General features: G+C 42.1%; 1 protein-coding gene across 1 annotated transcript; it reads right to left on the bottom strand.

Moving 5' to 3' along the window:
• Positions 1-406: 406 nt before the first annotated feature.
• On the bottom strand, positions 407-20,671 carry znf410 (zinc finger protein 410). The gene is made up of 12 exons (XM_072440101.1): positions 20,579-20,671; positions 20,246-20,333; positions 19,692-19,741; positions 18,404-18,533; positions 16,857-17,033; positions 15,021-15,221; positions 8,135-8,300; positions 6,649-6,830; positions 5,227-5,316; positions 4,940-5,059; positions 2,091-2,210; positions 407-584 (listed from the first exon to the last, which is right to left on the bottom strand). Exons 3-12 carry the CDS (start codon positions 19,722-19,724, stop codon positions 484-486), a joined length of 1,320 nt encoding a protein of 439 aa, XP_072296202.1. The 5' UTR covers positions 19,725-19,741; positions 20,246-20,333; positions 20,579-20,671; the 3' UTR covers positions 407-483.
• Between the last annotated feature and the right edge of the window lie 627 nt (positions 20,672-21,298).

Raw genomic sequence — 21,298 nt, 5'->3', positions numbered from 1 at the left:
CCTGTTTATGTCGTCTCGCGCTGACTCGTTCAGAAGCCCAACGCGAGCCAATGGAGCCGGTGGAAACGGAGCGTCGGACAGAGCCGTTTATCAAAAAGTACTACTGCTAAATACTTCGATTATATTTGGTTCTTTTTGCGTTTTTTTCCTCCTTTGTATGACTTACTCCAAGCTTTGTGGCATTGAACAAAAATAATAACTAAAATGAATGAATATTATGAATTCAAGTGATTTAGATTGACGATGACACAGTTGAACGACTCGTAACTCTATACGAGGTTCTTATATTTATACGTTTTTTTTCAACCCGTGTTTTGATTTCTTTGGGACTTTGGGAACTTTCGTTGGAGGAAACTGATATTTGTAAAAACTATTTGCACTTGTCAAAATAAAAGCATCATTATTATCATGATCCACTTCTAATTACACGTATCTACAGTTGTGCGGGTTTCGTTTTCGAGCTCGTTTTCTCGTTGGCCGACGTTAAAGGAGCGTGACCACGTCGTCCCCGTACGAGTGTCCGTCCGTCGTCATGGAAACCAGGTGGTGAGGCTGGGACAGGACGACCACTGAGTCGACAGAACCTGAACACACACACGTACAGGATGTGGGTTAAAAGTACTGCGTTTTCAAATAAGTACCAGTGAAAGGTACTTGACATCTTATTTATGAAATATTAAAGCACAAAATCGGGTATTTTTAAAGAATATTTGTGATTTTAATGCATGTTTTCCTGTTGTATGAATTGTGCTCTACAAATAAACTTGCCTTAAAAAAGTCACATTTTGTCCTGTTTGTGACTCTTTTTATATAATAAAGACTTTACATCAAATATAATCCAATATTTTTACACTTTATTCATGAATCTTATCGTAAATTTAATTTCTTTTGACATTTTCATTTAATAACTGAGTCCGTACAATGAAAATATGACTACGATTATATTTAGTCGCAGTAAGTTTTTTTTGAGAATATAATTACTTGACGGTCAAGTTTTCCTGTACTTCCTGGAGGTAATTAGTCTGAGTCCACTCGAGACGACCTTTGAGCAGATTGTAATAAATGTCACACTTGGTTCAGCCTTTTGCCTTTAACAGAACTCAGAATATAACACTGAGATTCAGCTTTATCGCTTGTAATCAAATATAACTTCAATAAAACGATCCGGGATTTAAAGATCGGGCAGAAAAAACATAAAAACAGTGACATTATGTTTTAATGTTGTAAGTTAGCACCACTTTCCTGTTTGTTTGCCATTGATCCAAGCGTAATGTATTATAAAAGTACATTTTTACTCCTCATGTACTCAAACTACATTTTCTATTTATTCACTACGAGTTTCTAACCGCGTTTCACGACTTTCAGAGCAGAGTTTTGCAGACGCAACGATAACAACAGTAACAGCACTGACAAAACTACTCGTAAACTCCTTCATCCATCCATCCATCCATCTTCTGCCGCTTTATCCGGGGCCGGGTCGCGGGGGCAGCAGTCTGAGCAGGGACTCCCATACTTCCTTCTCCCCAGACACTTCCTCTAACTCCTCCGGGGGGATCCCGAGGCGTTCCCAGGCCAGCCGAGAGACATAGTCTCTCCAGCGTGTCCTGGGTCTTCCCCGGGGCCTCTTCCCGGTGGGACATGCCTGAAACACCTCCCGAGGGAGGCGCCCAGGAGGCATCCGGAACAGATGCCCGAGCCACCTCAGCTGGCTCCTCTCGACGTAAAAAGTACTATATTACTTATACAACTAACCAAGCAGATTTTTAACCTCAGCACAGTCAAATACTTCTTGGTGACTCTTTTTACTTCGTCTTTTACATTTGAACTTTAACTTTCATTGGTTAAGTGCTCCCAATAATATTAAAAGCGTTTACAACATAGTCCACAAATGAATTATATCTGATGTTTTAAAATTAATTGATCTTTTTAAAGTTGATTTTAGGTAGAATTTTAGAAAAGCCGCGGATGTGTCGACGGCGGTGGTGACGTCGTACCTGGGGCCCTGAGCGTGGTCGTACCTGGGGCCCTGAGCGTGGTCGTACCTGGGGCCCTGAGCGTGGTCGTACCTGGGGCCCTGAGCGTGGTCGTACCTGGGGCCCTGAGCATGGTGTGGTGGAGGCCCATTGGCTCGGCGGCCGTTGTCATGGAAACCGCCCCCGCCGCGTCCTCCCCGTCGACCTCGAGTAAACTGCTGTGTGTCAGAGCCTCGCCTGAAAACAACAAGAAAAACTAGGATGAAGATGACTCTAAACACAACTTCTAGTGCGTTAATGACGAGGAGGAACAATTATAATATTGTTAAAAGCTCCTAAAAGTCAAGACTTTGGGTAATAGAACTCATTTAAGTAACATTAAACAAAAAGTTTAAAATTGCTCTAAATGAGCCAGACACAGGCAGAACATGCAAACTCCACCAAACAGAAACAGTCTCAAACTAAAGCTGTTTCTGTGTCATTGTTGCTTAATGTCCTGAAGTAAGACAATTATAAACGACCCAGAACATTCTCTCTGCATCTCCATGTTTTGTGAATGTCTTTTCTCTCCAGTACTCGTCTAGAAACATCCTCTTCTTCCGCTCTCTCTCCTCTTCCCTCTTTCCTTTCCTCTCGTCTCGTCTCTCCTCTTTCCTCTCGTCTCTCCTCTCACCTCGTCTCTCCTCTCCCCTCTTTCCTCTCGTCTCTCCTCTCCCCTCTTTCCTCTCGTCTCTCCTCTCCCCTCTTTCCTTTCCTCTCGTCTCTCCTCGTCTCTCCTCTCCCCTCTTTCCTCTCGTCTCTCCTCTCCCCTCTTTCCTTTCCTCTCGTCTCTCCTCTCCCCTCTTTCCTTTCCTCTCGTCTCTCCTCTCCCCTCGTCTCTCCTCTCCCCTTTCCTCTCCTCTCGTCTCCCCTCTTTCCTCTCCTCTCCTCTCCAGTCTTCTTTTCTCTCTTTGGAGACGCTGACCTAAATAAATCTGGTGCTTGTAATGAGCTCTTTCCCCGTGTTTTCTCTGTGATTCAGACTGTGAGAGCCGCATTGTCCAATCCTACCAGAACAAGCAAAGACTGTGCAATGATCCAGTGTGTGGGACTGTGTACATCACCGCTCCACGGATCTGACTGGGACTGGGCGATATATTGGTTCCACTATCGGCAGGGCTGCAGCAAGCCATCTGAGCGCCCTGAGCAGAAGAGCTCAGTGGTGCCCCCCACGCCCATCGAACTAGGTCTAAAGCAAGACTAAAAACAGGACTAAAGCAGGACTAAAAATGGGACAAAAACTACTAAAAACAGGACAAAAAACCCCGCTAAAAACAGGACTAAAGCAGGACTAAAAACGGGACAAAAAAACACTAAAAGCAGGACTATAAACAGGACTAAAGCAGGACTAAAAACGGGGCTAAAAACAGGACAAAAAAAACTAAAAACAGGACTTAAAACAGGACAAAAACTGGTCTAAAAGCAGGACTAAAAATTACAAAAACATTAGATTTTTATCACGGGGAAACTCAGTGTGGACCAAACGTAGGTGAGACATAAAAAGGTCGTGAAACACCTTTAATGGACCTGATGTCTCGGTTTTACAGTTGAAGAAGAGTTTCACTAGTGTCATATTTTAGTAACTTTTTATTAAATTCCTCTGGCGACCCGACCTTGGCTTTGTAAACTTGTGGCGTGAAACCGTCTGCGCCGCTTCAACTCTCTCCTCTGCACTTTGCAAGTTGAAAGCCAGTGCGAGAGCGTTCAGTGCATAATTAAGAAACATTGGAGCGTTTTTCCCGCTGTCGTTTCAGAAACGTGTTGCTGCCGCCGTGATTCCTCGTGCCCCACAGAATGAAAATATGAATGATGCATTTAGAAGAACATTAATAATTCACCGTCCGTCTCTAAATGTTACTGAAGCAAAGCCTATTCCTCTGCACGTTTTTAATAATGTGAACAGCTTGAGGCCACATTTTCCAAAGATTAGCATAACTGTCTGCGACGTGAACGGCTTCGAAACACGGGTTCTCAAACTGAGGGTCAGGACCTAGATTTAAGTTTAAAGAGGAGATCATTTAAATCTAGTTAAGGTTCTAAAACGCAACTATGGAGATGTTATTGCTTCCAAATCAATGATCTGAAGTGAGACTGAAACAAACTGATTGCACGGTTCTGTTTGAGTTTGGCTTAAAAGGTGGCGGGGACTAGACTAGAATGATGATGTCATACGGTGACCCTGGTGGACCCTTAAAGTGCCTATGACAGGTTTTTGACTTTATTTGATGTATTTATACTTGTTGTACATATACATTAGTTTTACACCAATTGAGCAGGTATTTGTGGAGAAAACATTCAAAAATCTGTAGAAAATGACAGGAAGTGACATCACACCAGAGACACTCATACCAAGTTTGTGCAGAATCTACACAAAGAAACAACTTTTTTGACTCTCTAAACATTAATTCAACAAAATAAAGTCACATTCATATATTTCTATTTGTCAAATTAAATAAAAAGTGACATTAGATGAGTTTTGGCCCAGTGTTTGCTGGGTAATTTCCTAATGTGATGTCATCAATTACAAACAGGAAGTGAAATTATAAATCTAAAAAATGTGCTATTCTGTGATCAATTTTTTATAATTATTAGCAAAATTCAAAATATATTTATCTTAATTACATTTTAGTTCAATGAGTCGTACGACCTGTAGGGGGCGCTTTAAGGACAGTTCATATATCTGTCATACGTAACAGTACTCTACAAATGTTTATTTTACGTTGCCATGAACACCTCTCCCGTTTATTCTTCGGCAATGGATGAAAATTGAGCTTTTTTGTCCTGTTTATTTTGATTTCAGTTCAGTTTGTACAATACAGAGCGCGGCACTGTGGGGCGTGTCGTCAACACTACACCAGTCTGGAACATCTCGCCCACAGAAGTTCCACAGTGCACCTTTAAAGCTCAGTTTAGCATGACGTACAGACCTGTGTCCCGGGACTCTTGGCCGACGCCCTCGTCTCCGTGGCGTTTCTTCATGTGGACGTTTCTGCTTCCGGACTGAGAGAAGGTTTTCCCGCAGATCCCACAGACATGCGGCTTCTCACCTTTAAAAAAACAGGAAGTGAAATTTGTGTGTAAAAGGACCATTCAGCACTGCCCTCTGGTGGTCAGGAGGAACGAGGAGCAAAAAAACATGCAACAATCGATCCGAGGTGAACGTTTTAAACTCAGGTGGTATTCACTGAACAGCTGCATGGTCTGTCCCCCTCACCTGAGTGAACGAGCATGTGTTTGCGAAGACTCGAGTACTCTGCAAAGGAGCGACCACAGCCGTCCGCCTCGCACAAGAAAGGCTTCTCTCCTGAAATATATTACACACAGACACTTTAACAAAGCAGTAAAAGTGCTTCTACATGACTAAAACGACATCAATGTATGTAGTTGCCGTATTTTCCGGACTATACGTTTTTCATAGTTTTGGTCGGGATGCGACTTATACTCCGGAGCGACTTATATGTGATATTATTCGTTATTTTCACTGCCAACCACAAGAGGGCGCTCTAAGCTCTAAGCGACGCAGAAGAAGAATCTGCACTTCCTCTACCTCTGGTTTTTGTGGAGTTGTTTAGAAGTGACACAGAGGAAGAAGAATTCAATGGATTTAGTGATTTAGGGTAAAACTGATGCTTTGGTAAACTTGTTAGCATGTTCTTTATGCTATAGTTATCTGAATAACTGTTCATATGTTACGTTAACATACCAGACACTTACCACAGTTCTGTCTGTGCGTCATGTAGCTGAAGGTGTTAGCGTTAGCATACGTACACCTATTCACCATGTTCTCTCATCTGTTATTATTTTAAACTGCATTTAAGATGAAACGTCTGTTCTTGGTCTTGAATTTGATCAAATAAATTTACCCCAAAAAATGAAACTTATACTCCAATGCGACTTATATATGTTTTTTTCTTCTTCATTATGCATTTTTTTGGATGGAGCGACTTATACTCCGGAAAATAGGGTATGTAGTTGATTTAAAAAGATTTCCATCCACCTCCACGGCTGGCGACCATAACATCCGATGTCACACATGTGACTTCTACTCAAGTGAAAGTATCAGGCCTGAACTCTACTCTAAGTACAGTGGTATTAGAAGTAAAAGTCTAAGTACAATGGTATTAGAAGTAAAAGTCTAAGTACAATGGTATTAGAAGTAAAAGTCTAAGTACAATGGTATTAGAGGTAAAAGTCTAAGTACAATGGTATTAGAAGTAAAGGTCTAAGTACAATGGTATTAGAAGTAAAAGTCTAAGTACAATGGTATTAGAGGTAAAAGTTTAAGTACAATGGTATTAGAGGTAAAAGTCTAAGTACAATGGTATTAGAAGTAAAAGTCTAAGTACAATGGTATTAGAGGTAAAAGTCTAAGTACAATGGTATTAGAAGTAAAAGTCTAAGTACAATGGTATTAGAAGTAAAAGTCTAAGTACAATGGTATTAGAAGTAAAAGTCTAAGTACAGTGGTATTAGAAGTAAAAGTCTAAGTACAATGGTATTAGAAGTAAAAGTCTAAGTACAGTGGTATTAGAAGTAAAAGTCTAAGTACAATGGTATTAGAAGTAAAAGTCTAAGTACAATGGTATTAGAAGTAAAGGTCTAAGTACAATGGTAGAAGTAAAAGTCCCCCTCCCACCTGTGTGTATGCGCCTGTGGTTCTTCAGGTTCCCGGCGGTGGTGAACTTCTTGCCGCAGTTCTTTTCTTTGCAGATGAAGGGCTTGTCTCCGTTGTGCGTCCTCATGTGAACCTGGAGACGCTGCAGCACGTAGAAGCTCTTCCCACAGCCCTCGGCGCCGCACCGGAACATGCGGTCGTTCCTACACAACAGAAGCAAAAAAAAAAATCAGAACACAAATGACCGGCTTCAGATGGATCCTGTGACGGAATGGAAGTGAAATGTGTGAATGTCTGCGAGTGGTGAGTCACATGTGGCTGCAGTTGGATCGTGTATGTGTTGAAAACAGGTCTTTAAATGTATTTGTTGAGGTTTAATTGTCAGACAAATGTGAAATATCTGCAAAATCCATCACAAAAAAGCAGAAATATTACCTTTATAACGTAGTGTTTTTTTCATTTTTATTCATATTTTTTTTGTAGCGGTTTTACTACAATTAACAATATACTCGATCTTCAAAACCATAATCTATCTAAATGTCGATATATTGCTCACCTCTAACTCCATCTGTGTCTCCAAGGGTTTTAAATCAACTAAATAAATACTAAAGGGGACTAAAGGGAACGAGACGTGGAGCTGGCAGGTACGTCTATGATTGGACCAAATGTCTGACCCAAACCACAAGCTCACAGGATTTAACAAAGAAAACGACTATTTATACAGAAAAATCACGAGAAAATTAGGTATTCGTGTGTAAAAAATAAATAAATAAATAAACTCACAATTCACTACAAATCTTTGCAATCCGTGTAATATTTGTAAAATTTGTGTTCCACTCAGACACCATCAAATAATTCATTGACTAAACAACTTCCCTAAGACCCACGATCTACAAACAAATCCATGAGATAGTCTTATTACCGTATTTTCCGCACTATAAGGCGCACTTATCGTATGTCGCACCAGCCCAAAAAAATGCATAATAGAGAAGAACAAACATATATAAGTTGCACTGGAGTATGAAATGCGGTTGTAAGTGTGAAAATAACAAATAATATCACCTATAAGTCGCTCCGGAGTATAAGTATATAAGTATAAATATAAGTATAAGTCGCACCCCAGCCAAAACTATGAAAAAAGTTATAGTCCGGAAAATACGGTAAAAGCCTTCCATTTTCTCCAAAAACGACAGTGCGCTTTATAATCCAGTGCGCCTTATACATGGATTAATTCTGGTTGTGTTCACTGGCCTCGAAGCGATTTTGTGTGGACACATTTTGTTTCTCTTAATGCTCCTTATAATCCAAGTGTGCCTTATAGTGCGGAGAATACAGTACTTTAGCAGTTAATGTGTTTAGTTTTGTACGGATTAAACAAAGAACTTTTTAGTTAAACCGTTTCCTTTTCTCTGACATTCGCGATTCGTCCAGTCCGAAACCACTTGACTTCATCACCATGACAACCACATGACCCACACGTCTGGGAGCGTCGGGGGGCTCGTCGTACCTGTGCGTTTTGAGGTGGTACTTGAGGTGAGCGGGCCAGATGAAGGTCCTGCAGCAGCCTTCGAATGAGCAGTGCAGGACGGACTTGGGGACGGAGCAAGCAGGACGGGGGGAGACGCACCTCCTCCGGTCCCCGGGGTCCGACGTCAAACCGTGAGCAAGGTCGCCTGGGAAACGCAAAGGGGGGGAAAGGAAACGGCAATGTAAGCAACGTTTTATACACTTGGACAGTAGGTGCCACTCTCACAAGACGGGACGAGGATGTAATCTAAAAATATACAAATTGTGAGATTTTATTCCCCGTTTTTATTGCTTTGATTTCATGTTTTTGCCGTCTTTGTAGCTGTTTTTTGGAACTATAGAGGAGTAATTCATATCAAGATTATTCGGTTAATCAATAGACGTGATTATTCAGGTCACAATATAATCGTAATAACTAAAAAAAACAATTTTAGAAGCAACATTGAGTGGTTTTAATTTGATCTATAGTTAAAAGAATAGATATGGCTGATCACAAACTTGTGAAATAGTGTTAGACAATTGTGAATAATCTATAATACAAAAAAATAAAAACTGCCACAAAGTTAAAGTTTCGGCGATTTGAGAACGCATGCGCATGCGCACTCCCCCGTGTGGACTGATACAACACACACGTGCGTTTGTTTATTAGCGCGACGAGAGATGAGATGCGACGGATAGCATCTCATCTCTCGTCTCCCGTAGATTTCCGTCTTCTTCAGAGACAGCCTTTCTCCGTCTTCATTTTGTCCCGTACACTGAAGGAACTATATCATGATAGATCCAAGCGCTTAGACACGCGGAAATGTGCTGCTCATGGGAACGAGCCGCACACGGCTGCAGGTGAGCGGTAGGTGTGTTTTATGATTGATACGTGGCAGGACTAATCGACAGTCCACGCCACGAGGAAATAAGACTAAGATTTGGGCCAAAAAAATCGTCCATCCATCCATCTTCTGCCGCTTATCCAGGGCCGGGTCGCGGGGGCAGCAGTCTGAGCAGGGACTCCCAGACTTCCCTCTCCCCAGACACTTCCTCTAACTCCTCCGGGGGGATCCCGAGGCGTTCCCAGGCCAGCCGAGAGACATAGTCTCTCCAGCGTGTCCTGAGTCTTCCCCGGGGCCTCTTCCCGGTGGGACATGTCTGAAACACCTCCCGAGGGAGGCGCCCAGGAGGCATCCGGAACAGATGCCCAAGCCACCTCAGCTGGCTCCTCTCGACGTGGAGGAGCAGCGGCTCTACTCCGAGCTCCCCCCGTGAGTTTCCGGAGGAAACTCATTTCGACCGCTTGTATCCGCGATCTTGTTCTTTCGGTCACTACCCAAAGCTCATGACCATAGGTGAGGTCAGAACGTAGACCGACCGGTAAATAGAGAGCTTTGCCTTTCGGCTCAGCTCCCTCTTTACCACAACAGTCCGATGCAGCGACTGCATCACTGCAGCCGCTGCACCGATCCGCCTGTCGATCTCACGCTCCATCCTTCCCTCACTCGTGAACAAGACCCCGAGATACTTGAACTCCTCCACTTGGGGCAAGGACACCCCACCCACCTGAAGAGGGCAAGCCACCTTTTTCGGTCGAGAACCATGGCCTCGGATTTGGAGGTGCTGATTCTCATCCCAGCCGCTTCACACTCGGCTGCAAACCGTCCCAGTGCATGTTGCAGGTCCGGGTTTGATGGAGCCATCAGGACAACATTGTCTGCAAACAGCAGAGATGAGATCCTGTGGTCCCCAAACCGGACACCCTCCGACCCCTGACTGCGCCTAGAAATTCTGTCCATAAAAATTATGAACAGAACCGGTGACAAAGGGCAGCCCTGGCGGAGTCCAACATGCACTGGGAACAGGTCTGACTTACTGCCGGCAATGCGAACACAGCTCCTGCTCCGGTCATACAGGGACCGGACAGCCCTGAGCAAAGGGCCCCGGATCCCGTACTCCCGGAGCACCCCCCGAAGGACACCCCGAGGGACACGGTCGAAAGCCTTCTCCAGATCCACAAAGCACATGTGGACCGGTTGGGCAAACTCCCATGAACCCTGGAGCACCCGATGGAGGGTATAGAGCTGGTCCAGTGTTCCACGACCGGGACGAAAACCACTCTGCTCCTCCTGAATCCGAGGTTCGACTATCGGTCGGATTCTCCTCTCCAGTACCTTGGAATAGACCTTACCCGGGAGGCTGAGGAGTGTGATCCCTCTGTAGTTGGAACACACCCTCCGGTCCCCCTTCTTGAACAGAGGGACCACCACCCCGGTCTGCCAGTCCAGAGGCACTGTCCCCGACCGCCACGCGATGTTGCAGAGACGTGTCAACCAAGACAGTCCTACAACATCCAGATACTTTAGGTACTCAGGGCGGATCTCATCCACCCCCGGGGCCCTGCCACCAAGGAGTTTGCGAAAAACCTCAGTGACTTCAGCTTGGGTGATGGATGAGCCAGCCTCCGAGTTCCCGGTCTCTACTTCCTCTTCGGAAGACGTGACTGAGGAACCTTTAACCCTCTTCTCTGTTTTATACTCACAATAATCATCAAAAACCTTTAAAATATGTGTTCATAATCCTGTGGCAATTTAATCCGTTTTAAACCGTTTTGACAATGTTTAGATCTGAAAGTCATTTTCAATCTGAGGGTACTGGCCTGAGAAGCTAGAACGTATACATTTCACTGATGGGAGGAGTTTGAAATGTATCGGCCTCGTTCAGAGCTACACAGAGTCAGAGGTGATCATTATTACCTTCTCTACACTTCCAACAATCAATAACTCACACAAACAATGGAGCTCAAGGGTCCCGCCCACTTCTAGTTTCACCGTTGTTTCAATAGAGATTTAGACCAACTCAAATGTGAAGAGTTAAAAGGCACTATGTGGTGACAAATGTCCATAACGCGGGTGTTTATCTTAAAGGTCACTGCAGTTTGTCTTTAGCATCACAGTAGTAACGCATGAATAACTTTAGCCGACCCGCTAAAGAGAGCCAGGCTAATCTAATGCATCATTTGTGAGAGCGGCCATTAAACCCCAGCGCAACTGCTTCAGGACTGTCACTATACGGACTGTAAAACATTAATAATGTGAGGAAAATGAGTATTTGAACACTCTGCGATTTGGCAAGTTCTCCCACTTAGAAAAAATGGAGAGTCTGAAATGTTCATCGTAGGGGCATTTCCACTGTGAGGGACAGAATCTGAAAAAACAAATCCGGAAATCATATTTTATGATTTTTAAATAATAGATTTGTATTTTGTATTGCCAATCAGCAATAATTTTGGTTCTCAAAGACATTTTAGTCTGCCTTTAAAAAAGTCTACCTCTCCTCCACTTATTAATCTAAATTAGTAGCACCTGTTTGAGCTTGTTAGCTGCATAAAGACCCCTGTCTATCACAATCAGTCAGACTCCACCCACTGCCATGGGCCAGACCAAAGAGCTGTCAGAAGACCCCAGAGACAAGACTGTAGACCTCCACCAGGCTGGAAAGAGCTACAGGGCATTTGACAAGCAGCTCTGTGAAAAAAGATCAACTGTTGGAGCAAAGAGGCTAAAGATGTCTTAATCTCCCTCAGACTGGGGCTATGCACAATCTCACCTCGTGGGGTCCTAATGATGATGAGAAGCTCGCCTAGGGCACCAAATGTGCTGTGGTCCCTGGCTGGGACCACAGTTTCACTAGTCACTATGGGTAATACACTTCAAATCATGCATCGCACAGAAGGTTCCCCTGCTTACGTCAGCACATGAAGGCGACCGATTCAACTTTAGCACAACTTTTACTTAGATAGAGTTCACTTTCCCCACAAAAACTGAGCTGTAATTTGGCTCAGGAGAAGACCGGAGATCAGAGATGTAGCCAGCGGGCCGGTTATGATGGGCAAACGTGTTATCTAGCAGACAGCATGCGGAGCTGCTCAGAACGGGGCCGCGGCGATGTCGTCAGGAGTCGTGCTGCGCGTTGTTAAGATGGCAACGGAGATAAAAGGACCCCCGCTTTAGCCGAGGACAGCGAATATGCCGGAGTAATGCTAAACAGGCACAAATGAACTGGAGGCGTGTGTGTAAAGAGCATTACAGTAAACATATCATACATTCTCGTGGATTTAATTGGCTTTTACACATGCTTTTGGGTACCTTGGCATCGGTATTTCACGTTCTCCAGAAGCCCTTAGGCAACGTGACTGCTGTGATGATTGCGGCGTGTGCTCGTTGTGGACATGATGTGACCACAGAACGAGCCCGGCGACAGTTTATGGACTCGACGCTCCCGTTTGTTTAACTGAGTGCTTTCTGAGTGCTCATAGGGAGACAGTATTGTCAGAATGCAAAATAGATGGAGGCCCGTGGCCCCTCAAATCGCCGGCGGGCACGGGGTGCCCCTGTATCAATATTCCTAGAAAAAAAATTGAGATTTAACTAGTAAGGTCGTAGTTATTCTATTACTTGGTATACAGATTTTTAAATAAATTATATTGAACAGGCGGGCGAAATATAAATATAATTTCAATTTCAAAAGATGTTTTCTTCCGGGTTTGCCCAAAACGGACCACGGGAGGAGAGGGGGGGACGCGGCGCGCAGGAGCGTGTAACAGTAGATTTAGCGTGTTTTACACTCAGAACTCACACTTCTAGGTGTACAGCCTTAGTCACGGCAAAACGGGTTTAAAATGTGTATTTGCGATATAAAGGCGGAGGAAACGGGCGAGAGCGCTATCGCCGGGACCGCGCAGGAACGGAGCTGCTCAGTCATGCTTCATGCGCTCTCATCTTTTGACTAAATACCACTTTTTATATTTCATTTAATGCTATTTTGCGTTGTAGTAGTTTATTTTGTAGACTGTGATTTTATTTATTCCTGCTGCAGAACATATAAGATCTCCTTGTGTCAAATGTTGTATTCAGTATTGAAAGATCATGATCTCTGGTTTATAGGAATTCAGTATTTGTGCTCTTCCTTCATATCAAATAAAATATAAAAGTACTTCAAATTATTTTACATGCTAATAACGAGATTTAAAACAACAAATGTAACTTGTTCTTATGACACCACAATTCTGTGCGCGCTTGTGGGCCCCCGAAATTGCTGGGGGGCCCCTAACTTTTTTTAGATAAATCTATTTCTCACCCTGATTAAACAAATGAAACCGGCGCCAACGAAGCAGGGGAGGGAACAACAATATGACATTATCAGGAATTGGGGGCATCTGCGTGACCGCGATGCAAGAGGCGCGGCCGCGATGCGAGAAATAAACTGAACTAATTCGCATCGAGGCCGCGAGGCGAGAGGTGCGGCCACAGCGCAGTCTGTGAATTTTAGGGGAATTAGTTCAGTTTATTTATTCACCCCAAAACCTTCTCGCTCCTGAGGCCACAGTAGTGAAATATGACACTCCCGCATGTTCCATCTTTGCGTCGAACTTTCCCTCCTTACGTCAAAATCTACAATTAGTGGGCGACAGGAGCTCTGGGGTCCCGGGGGGCTTCATTAAAGGCAGGGCTTGTAAACACGGCACAAAAACGCCGAGCGGAGCAGCTGCGGTTTCATCATGATCTACAGTAACGCTGACAGAATTGTCACGGCGACAACTCAAGACACCAAGACGCCAAACACTTTGAGACCTCATTATAACTGTGTTTGTTTGTCGGTTTATGCAAAGCTGACGACGGTTCTGCTTTGAATTCTGAAGTTTAGTACATTACACCGCAGTAGAAGAAGACGAGAGGGGCGTGTCACTGTGAAAAAGTACATATTTTTTAATGACTAAGCAGACGTGGAAAGCGTCTCGCAATGACAAAGATACAGACGCTTTCACTGATCTAATGATGAAGGCTGTAAATAGTCTCCTTGTGATTAGAATCCCAATTTAAATTTAAATTTTCTTTTCAAAATTCACATTTAAATAAGTCCTGAAGTAAAAACGTTTGAGAGAAACGGCTGAACTACCGTAATCCAAGAATCCCACCACTTAAAGGGCGTGTTTGCAGAAGTCTGACTTCAGCTTTAACTCTGAGGATGTTTTTGAAGGAGTGAATTATGTTACTTAAATATTTGATGTCTCTGGCATTTGATCATTGTGATTTCAATAAATATCACAGCTCTATAATCTATAATCTATAATCTACCCTCATTTATTCAATTGTAGTTTTTTTATAGCTCTGAAGGAGCTAACATTGTTACTGTGAGCGGGCTTGCCTCCCCAAAGATTTGACTAGACACTTGGCCTGATGTTGTCTCCTCGTCTCCATGGAGACAGATGAGCTTGCTTTTAGAACCACTCCAGGTCCAGTGTAAAACCAGCTCCTTGAAGACGAGCAGAGCCTCCACCAGAGTTACAACTTTACTTTTGAGTTCATTTGATAAAGGAAAAAGAATATGATAATCAAACTGCCTCAGCTTAAAACTGCAGAAAAACACACAATAATCACATGAAAAGCACAAAAACACATTCATATTAAATATGTAAAGATCAAACTCATCACATTCCCTCTGATTGCTCACAACAGATGTTGAATATAATTTAAATCTTCTTAAAGGTCAGAGTTTGTTCATGTGAACAAGTGCATTTTGAAATGAGCATTAATTATAAATAATAACCATTAAAAACAAAATTATGAAAAAACTTGGGTTCAAGATTATTGTGAGGAGAAATATCAATTATGGGCAAAAAGAAAGTATCATATCAGTTATTAGTGAGATGGTCTCCATGGTAACGCTCAGGGGCGGGGCATTTTTAAATTGATGTCTCTGGACATAAACCTCCTGCAGTGGAAACAACAGATGGATCTCTGGGACATTTGTCAAATAGAAACAAAACAATCCCTTTGTGTCTCGTTTAGATAATTCAAAGTGAACCATGGTCAGTCTGTTACCGTTGGCGACGGTGGCTGCGGCTCGTGCCTCCTGATTGGCTCTGGCGTCTCGTGCGATCTGAGCGCGTGTGGCGGCGATGAGGCTGTCGTGGGCGAGTTCCTGAACGCGCAGGTACCACGGCGCTCCATCCACGCCGTAGCCCCCCGACGAAAGACCCTCGTCATCCTCTTCAGGGCCGAAGATCAGGGACTCAGAGGAGGCTGAAGAGGGAGAGGCTTTTACTCTTCACACCATTTTTAACATTATTATTATTATTATTATAAATATGTTATAGCTTTAATGGATCGACGATCAAGGACCAACATCATAACAGACATGAAAAAAAACAACAACAAAACACATTTGGACTAAACGCTCTTCTCCATCCATCCATCCATTTTCTACCGCTTGTTCCCTTTCGGGGTCGCGGGTGACTGGAGCCTATCCCAGTGACTTCGGGCCTTAGGCGGGGTACACCCTGGACAGTGGCCAACTTGTCGCAGGGTTAACACTCTCCTTTTTAAATTTAAATTTTCTTTTTATCACATTCAAACAAAATGTTATCGTTTATGAACCTTTTTAAAATGAGCTTGAGCTTTATTTTTAACTGGTAAAAGAGTGTTTAATAAAGAAAGTACAATTTATTCTGAAACTGTCAATTGCCTGAAACACGGATGTATAAAAAAGCATTTTAAATCATCACTGTGGTATCAAAATCGGTATTTTCCTTTCCCTCGAAATCAAGTTTGAAATGTCAGCATTGTGAGGATTCAGAAGTGATCCAGTGACAGGTCGACACGGGACGATATTGACCGCAATTAACAATAAAATCACAATCTTTATTCAAACTGACTACGGACATTTTACGGCTGGTGATTTAATATAATTGGAATATTATGATCACGACGATGATCTAGAGCAGGACACATCACTGCGACCAACATGATTATACAAACTACCCTTTTTATTGCGCCCCTCGTTACAAGTCAGATCTGCGGCGAGGCGAGCATGCTTCCCCGAGGCATTTCCAGTCCATAGAAACACCAGAAATGAATAAATGAGAGGAGCAGACTGTAGAGAACCAGAAATGTTACATCACTTTTAATTTGTTTCATTTGTGTTTTACTTAATTTAGAGGGATTTCATATTGTGCCACTGCGTCCGATCAACTCCCCTCGTGACTCAAGTCTAAACGTGAAAGTCGAGGCCAAAGGAAGATTCAGGACATTCATCTTTGGTTTAATGTCTCCAGAGTCGCGCAGCAGCATTTGATGTTAAACTGAGAGACAGTCGGAGGTCAAACGTCCGCAATGAAACACAACCGTTTATGTTTTATCATCTTATAACTGTCCCGTTATGAGACGATCCGTATTTTATATTTAGGTCCTTTTTAATGCTCCTTTACTGGAGTGGCCGCTCTGCTGGACCATTATGTTCTATGTGGTTTAGCTCTAATTTAGACCTGGACCATGTTGTTCTAAATACGACACGCTTTCACACATTAAGCATGTTCTTGTGGCTTTTATACACTGAGGTGTGACTTTTATGCACGGAGGCGTGGCTTTTATACACTGAGGTGTGACTTTTATGCACGGAGGCGTGGCTTTTATACACTGAGGAGTGACTTTTATACACGGAGGTGTGGCTTTTATACACAGATGCGTGGCTTTTATACACGGAGGCGTGACTTTTATACACGGAGGCGTGACTTTTATACACGGAGGCGTGACTTTTATACACGGAGGCGTGACTTTTATACACGGAGGCGTGACTTTTATACACGGAGGCGTGACTTTTATACACAGAGGCGTGACTTTTATACACAGAGGCGTGACTTTTATACACAGAGGCGTTACCTTTGGCGAGGTTGAGCAGGACGTAGGAGCTGGCGTCCGGTTGCTGCAGCTCGTGGAGGATGGGAAGGGGGCTGGGCGAGGCACGAGGGAGACCGGGAACCAAAGAACTGTCCTCGGAGACTGCCCCGAACTCAGACAGAGGGGGAGAACTGCCCGGCTCATGGCTTAGACGCTCATCTGGAGAACACGGCGACAGGAACCAAAGTGAGGCTTTTTACCACGTTGTGACGTTCTAAACTGAGCTCGAGTTATTTTGTGTTTCGTACTCTGTCTCCGAGTTGAAAACACTCAAAAGGCAACGGTACTTACGATAAGATAACCTTTATTTGTCCCACAATATGGAAATTCCAGGATTGCAACACATATTAGGTACGGAAGTATAATAATAAAAAACAGATAACTTATAAAAACACTCTTGTAGATTCATAAAAAATGAATAAAAAACAAAACAAAAAAACAACTCTTATACTCTATATATATATAATTTTGTCAATTTAGGACCTATTTTAGCCCTGGTTTTGCTCTAATTCAGACATATTTACCTGGTTTTGATCCGGTGGTTCTAACCAGGTGTAAAAAGATTGAGAACATTTAATTTTCCAATACAGAAATACTATACTACACTATAGTTAATCATCATCATTTCACGTGGCCTTGTCTGGACAAAGACTGAGATCAATCAAACCAGGAAAGGTTGAAATCATGTTTTTCCCATAGCAACACTTCAAGTATCTGAGTATAATCATTTTGGAACTACAATGCGCCTCATTAGGTAAACTAGTGCTAAAATGTCCAGGTCAGTTTAAGGAGCGTTCAGTGAAAGGGTCAGTAGTTTCATGGAGGTGAATGACGTCCTTCTGAGGAAGCCTCAGATTTATGATCCTCTCGACGCTGAAGGCTTAAGACATTAATTTAAGATGATGCTTGAATAATCTGCAGCTCAAGGGGACAGCAGTCTAATGAAACAAGGGGATTATTCAGAGCTCCAATAATGTACACAACCAGGATACTTTGGCAACACGCAGCGTCAGCATTTTAAACTTTAATGCAACTTCATAACAGCCTGTCAAAGTCACCACCTCAGACGCTTTTCACATCTTTAAAAATAGCAAATTCTAAGCTTTCGAAAGGTTGTGAAACTTCCAAAAGAGGAAATGTATAGGACTTCTTCAGATCCTCAGAACAACTATATTTTGTACTATTTAAGCTGTTAAAACACATACCATTAAAAACTCCCAAGAAGTTTATTTTAAATAGTACCTGCACCACGAAATGTACCAGAAGTACTATTGATGCAAGTTTAATATACATTTGTTTGGGTTAGGGTTATATGTCTCACTTTTAGTATTCAAAATGTATTCTAATTTCACTATAAAATACTTTGTCACTGTCCATTTAGTCATTTCAACTGTTGTCAGCAGGGGAAACAGACATCTTAATCCTAAAAATCAAATATATAAAAGTATACAAATTAAATACATAAATCAAAACTAAAAGTGTTTCTAAAGTGTTCTGGAAGTGCCTTTAGTAATGTGAAACATACTGACCTGAGAGCTGCAAAGCACTGGACAAGGAGCTGACAGCAGGGGGCAGCAGAGGGACACAGGATTTGGAGCTGGACTCTTCCAGACCCTGCACCAGAGGGATGGATGCACTCTGCACAAACTGGACCAGCAGCTGAGGAGAAACAGACAAGATGAGCTCATGTGCAGCTGAGCAAGACACTGCAACACGACAAACTGTGAGACACCACAATATCACGTCAAATAAACATGATAACATAACTGAAATCATGATTCATAGAAGAAAAGAGAGCTAGAGAAACATTCATATTATTATCGTAGTCTTCCTCAGAGTGTGGAAAGCTCCCTTAGAGGTCAGAGGTCAAGGGACTTACAGTCATGAACATGTAGAGGAAGCACAGACCTAATTCACTTTATTATGAATATTTTTGACACACTTTAGATTAGAAAAGTGGCTTTGTTTGAAGTCTTTAGGGGCAAAACGAGCAAACATGTCATTAGTCGTTTTGTCAGTTACAACTATTATGTAATTAAATAGAGCAATAGTTGAAAATACTACAAAAAAAGGCCATTAGACTGATCAATCATGCATCTTATAATTCGCTGAGTAACCCTTTGTTCATTCAATCCAAGCTTTTAAAGTTTTATGATTTGGTAGACCTGTATACTGCTAAATTTATGTATTTAGCTAAATGTAATCAAATCCCTAAATCCTTGAGGATAAAGTTTACCCAGAGGGAAAGTAAATATAATTTATGTTTGACAGACCTTATGTGAGAACCACGCTGAGGGAACATTGTTTGTCTAGTAAAGGAGTTAAATTATGGAACAATTATTGCGATGAATTAAAAACTGCCACTTCTTTATTTCAGTTTAAAAGTATCTTTAAGAAAATAATCATAGAAAAATATTTAGCAGAATAAAAATGCAGTTTTGTTGTTATAAAACTTGGAATGCTTGTGGAGGATACTGTCCAGTGTTATGTAGTGTTGTTTTTGTTGATGAACTGTCGCTTGTGTACTATAAAATGTCCACCAATGTTGAGAGAGACGGGTCGGCACAATAAGCCTTGACTTCTGCCTACACCTGGTCAAATAACCTAAATGCATCTCTAATTTTGTTTTGTGCATGAACGTTGAGCGCCTTTTGTTTTTGACCAAACCACAATAAATAAATTAAAAAAAAAAAAAAATTACGACAATAAATGGATTAATCGCACAGTCCTAATATAAATACCATGTTTTCTCACACATTGTACCGCGATATTTGGATGTAATATGCAGTTATTATAATTATTAATAATAATAATTACCTCTGGTTTTGAGTCAAGCTCATCAGAAAGCATGGGTCTCTCTTTGTGATCTGAAACATAAAAAGAGATATTAGTGCTTTGACATAATCTTCAACGATAAACTGACATGACATCAGATCTAAATAATAATAGTTTGAAGTCTCCAGGATAGAAATGTCAGCAACAAAAGTAAAAACAACAATTCACCAGCTTCAAAATGATCTTTGAGCATAACAAACAGTATGATTTCTGGTAAATTATGTGATATATATCTGTAAATAAAGTAAAACTACTGAGGGGTCAACATTCATGAAAGTCTTTGTTCAGTAAAAACCTAAAAATCCGTACTTTGCCATCATCAAAAAATCATATTCTCATATTAAATAAACAGACAATGTAAAATTTTAATTGGATTTTTATATTTCGTGACATCCTGAGGTCAAATCCCACTTGAACTTGAAATCACATTATTCACCACTTCACTTTCACCTCTATTCATGAATTTAGAATATATTTGTTAAAGGGTAAAGTAGATAAAATGGTGAAATGTACAGAAAATGTAGATAAAGTCGCACCTGTCGCCACTGCTGCGATGTGAGAGCGCTGACAGGTCCTTCATAAAGCCTCACTGCGGGTCATCTTTGTGCCATTTCGCCTCTTCAGCTACAAAATAACACACAAAAGTCAAACCCAGCGTGAACTTTAAACATTTAGAACACGGTCACGCACAGTGGTCATTTTATTTACGCCTTAATCGCGCGCTAGCTTTCACGTTTGCATTGTTGTTAGCATTAGCATCGTTAGCACCGGAGCTGGTGAACCGCGCGCTGTCAAAACTTCGCGGCTCAGCGGGGAACGACCGACTCGCGCTGGGGGCTTTTAACACGAAATAACGTCGTTTGCATTACCGTTCAGTCGCCGCAGGGGTAAATTATATAATTTTAGAGCCCGTTAAAGGTGCCGAAACACGGGGAGGGTGCGCTCATTCCGGTGCGCTACGGAGCGGCGGAGGGGCAATTACAGCAGCGCGTTTGGGGACAGGAAAGGAACGCAGCTCGTGGGCGCCATCGTGCGGCCGGGAATGATTTAGCACTGACTATAAAGGTCCCATAAAAGGATAAGTCTGAGGACTACGAAACGTCTGAGGAATAAAGTCTGGCGGTAATGCAACACTCGGATGCCAACCGCCATAAAACAACAACAACAACAACAACAAGATAAGATAAAATAAGCCTTTATTTGTCCCACGATGGGCAAATTCCAATGTTGCAAGCAGATTAGGTACGGAAGTAAATAATAAAAATCAGATAACTCATAAAAAACCTCTTATACTCTTAATGAAAATAAAATAATAATAACAATAGTAACACTCTTATTTACAGACAGCTCATTGAACTAACATGCAGTTAAGAATGGCACATTTTATAGGTTTAAATAATTCCACTTCCTGTTTGAAATCGATGACATCACACTGGGCCAAAACTCATCTAAATGTCACTTTTTTATTTTGAAAAATGAAAATAGATGAGCATCTTTATTTTGTTAAATGTTAATGTTTAGAGGTAAAAAAAAAATGTGATGCTGTGATGTCACTTCTTGTCATTTTCTATCGATTTTTCAACAGTTTC

Source organism: Eucyclogobius newberryi, unplaced genomic scaffold (genome assembly GCF_026437365.1).
Source record: "Eucyclogobius newberryi isolate DKJ021-1_F unplaced genomic scaffold, fEucNew1.0.hap1 SCAF_1, whole genome shotgun sequence".
Classification (NCBI taxonomy): domain Eukaryota; kingdom Metazoa; phylum Chordata; class Actinopteri; order Gobiiformes; family Gobiidae; genus Eucyclogobius; species Eucyclogobius newberryi.
Note: the sequence above shows the minus strand (reverse complement) of the source record. Positions and strands in the feature narration are given on the sequence as shown.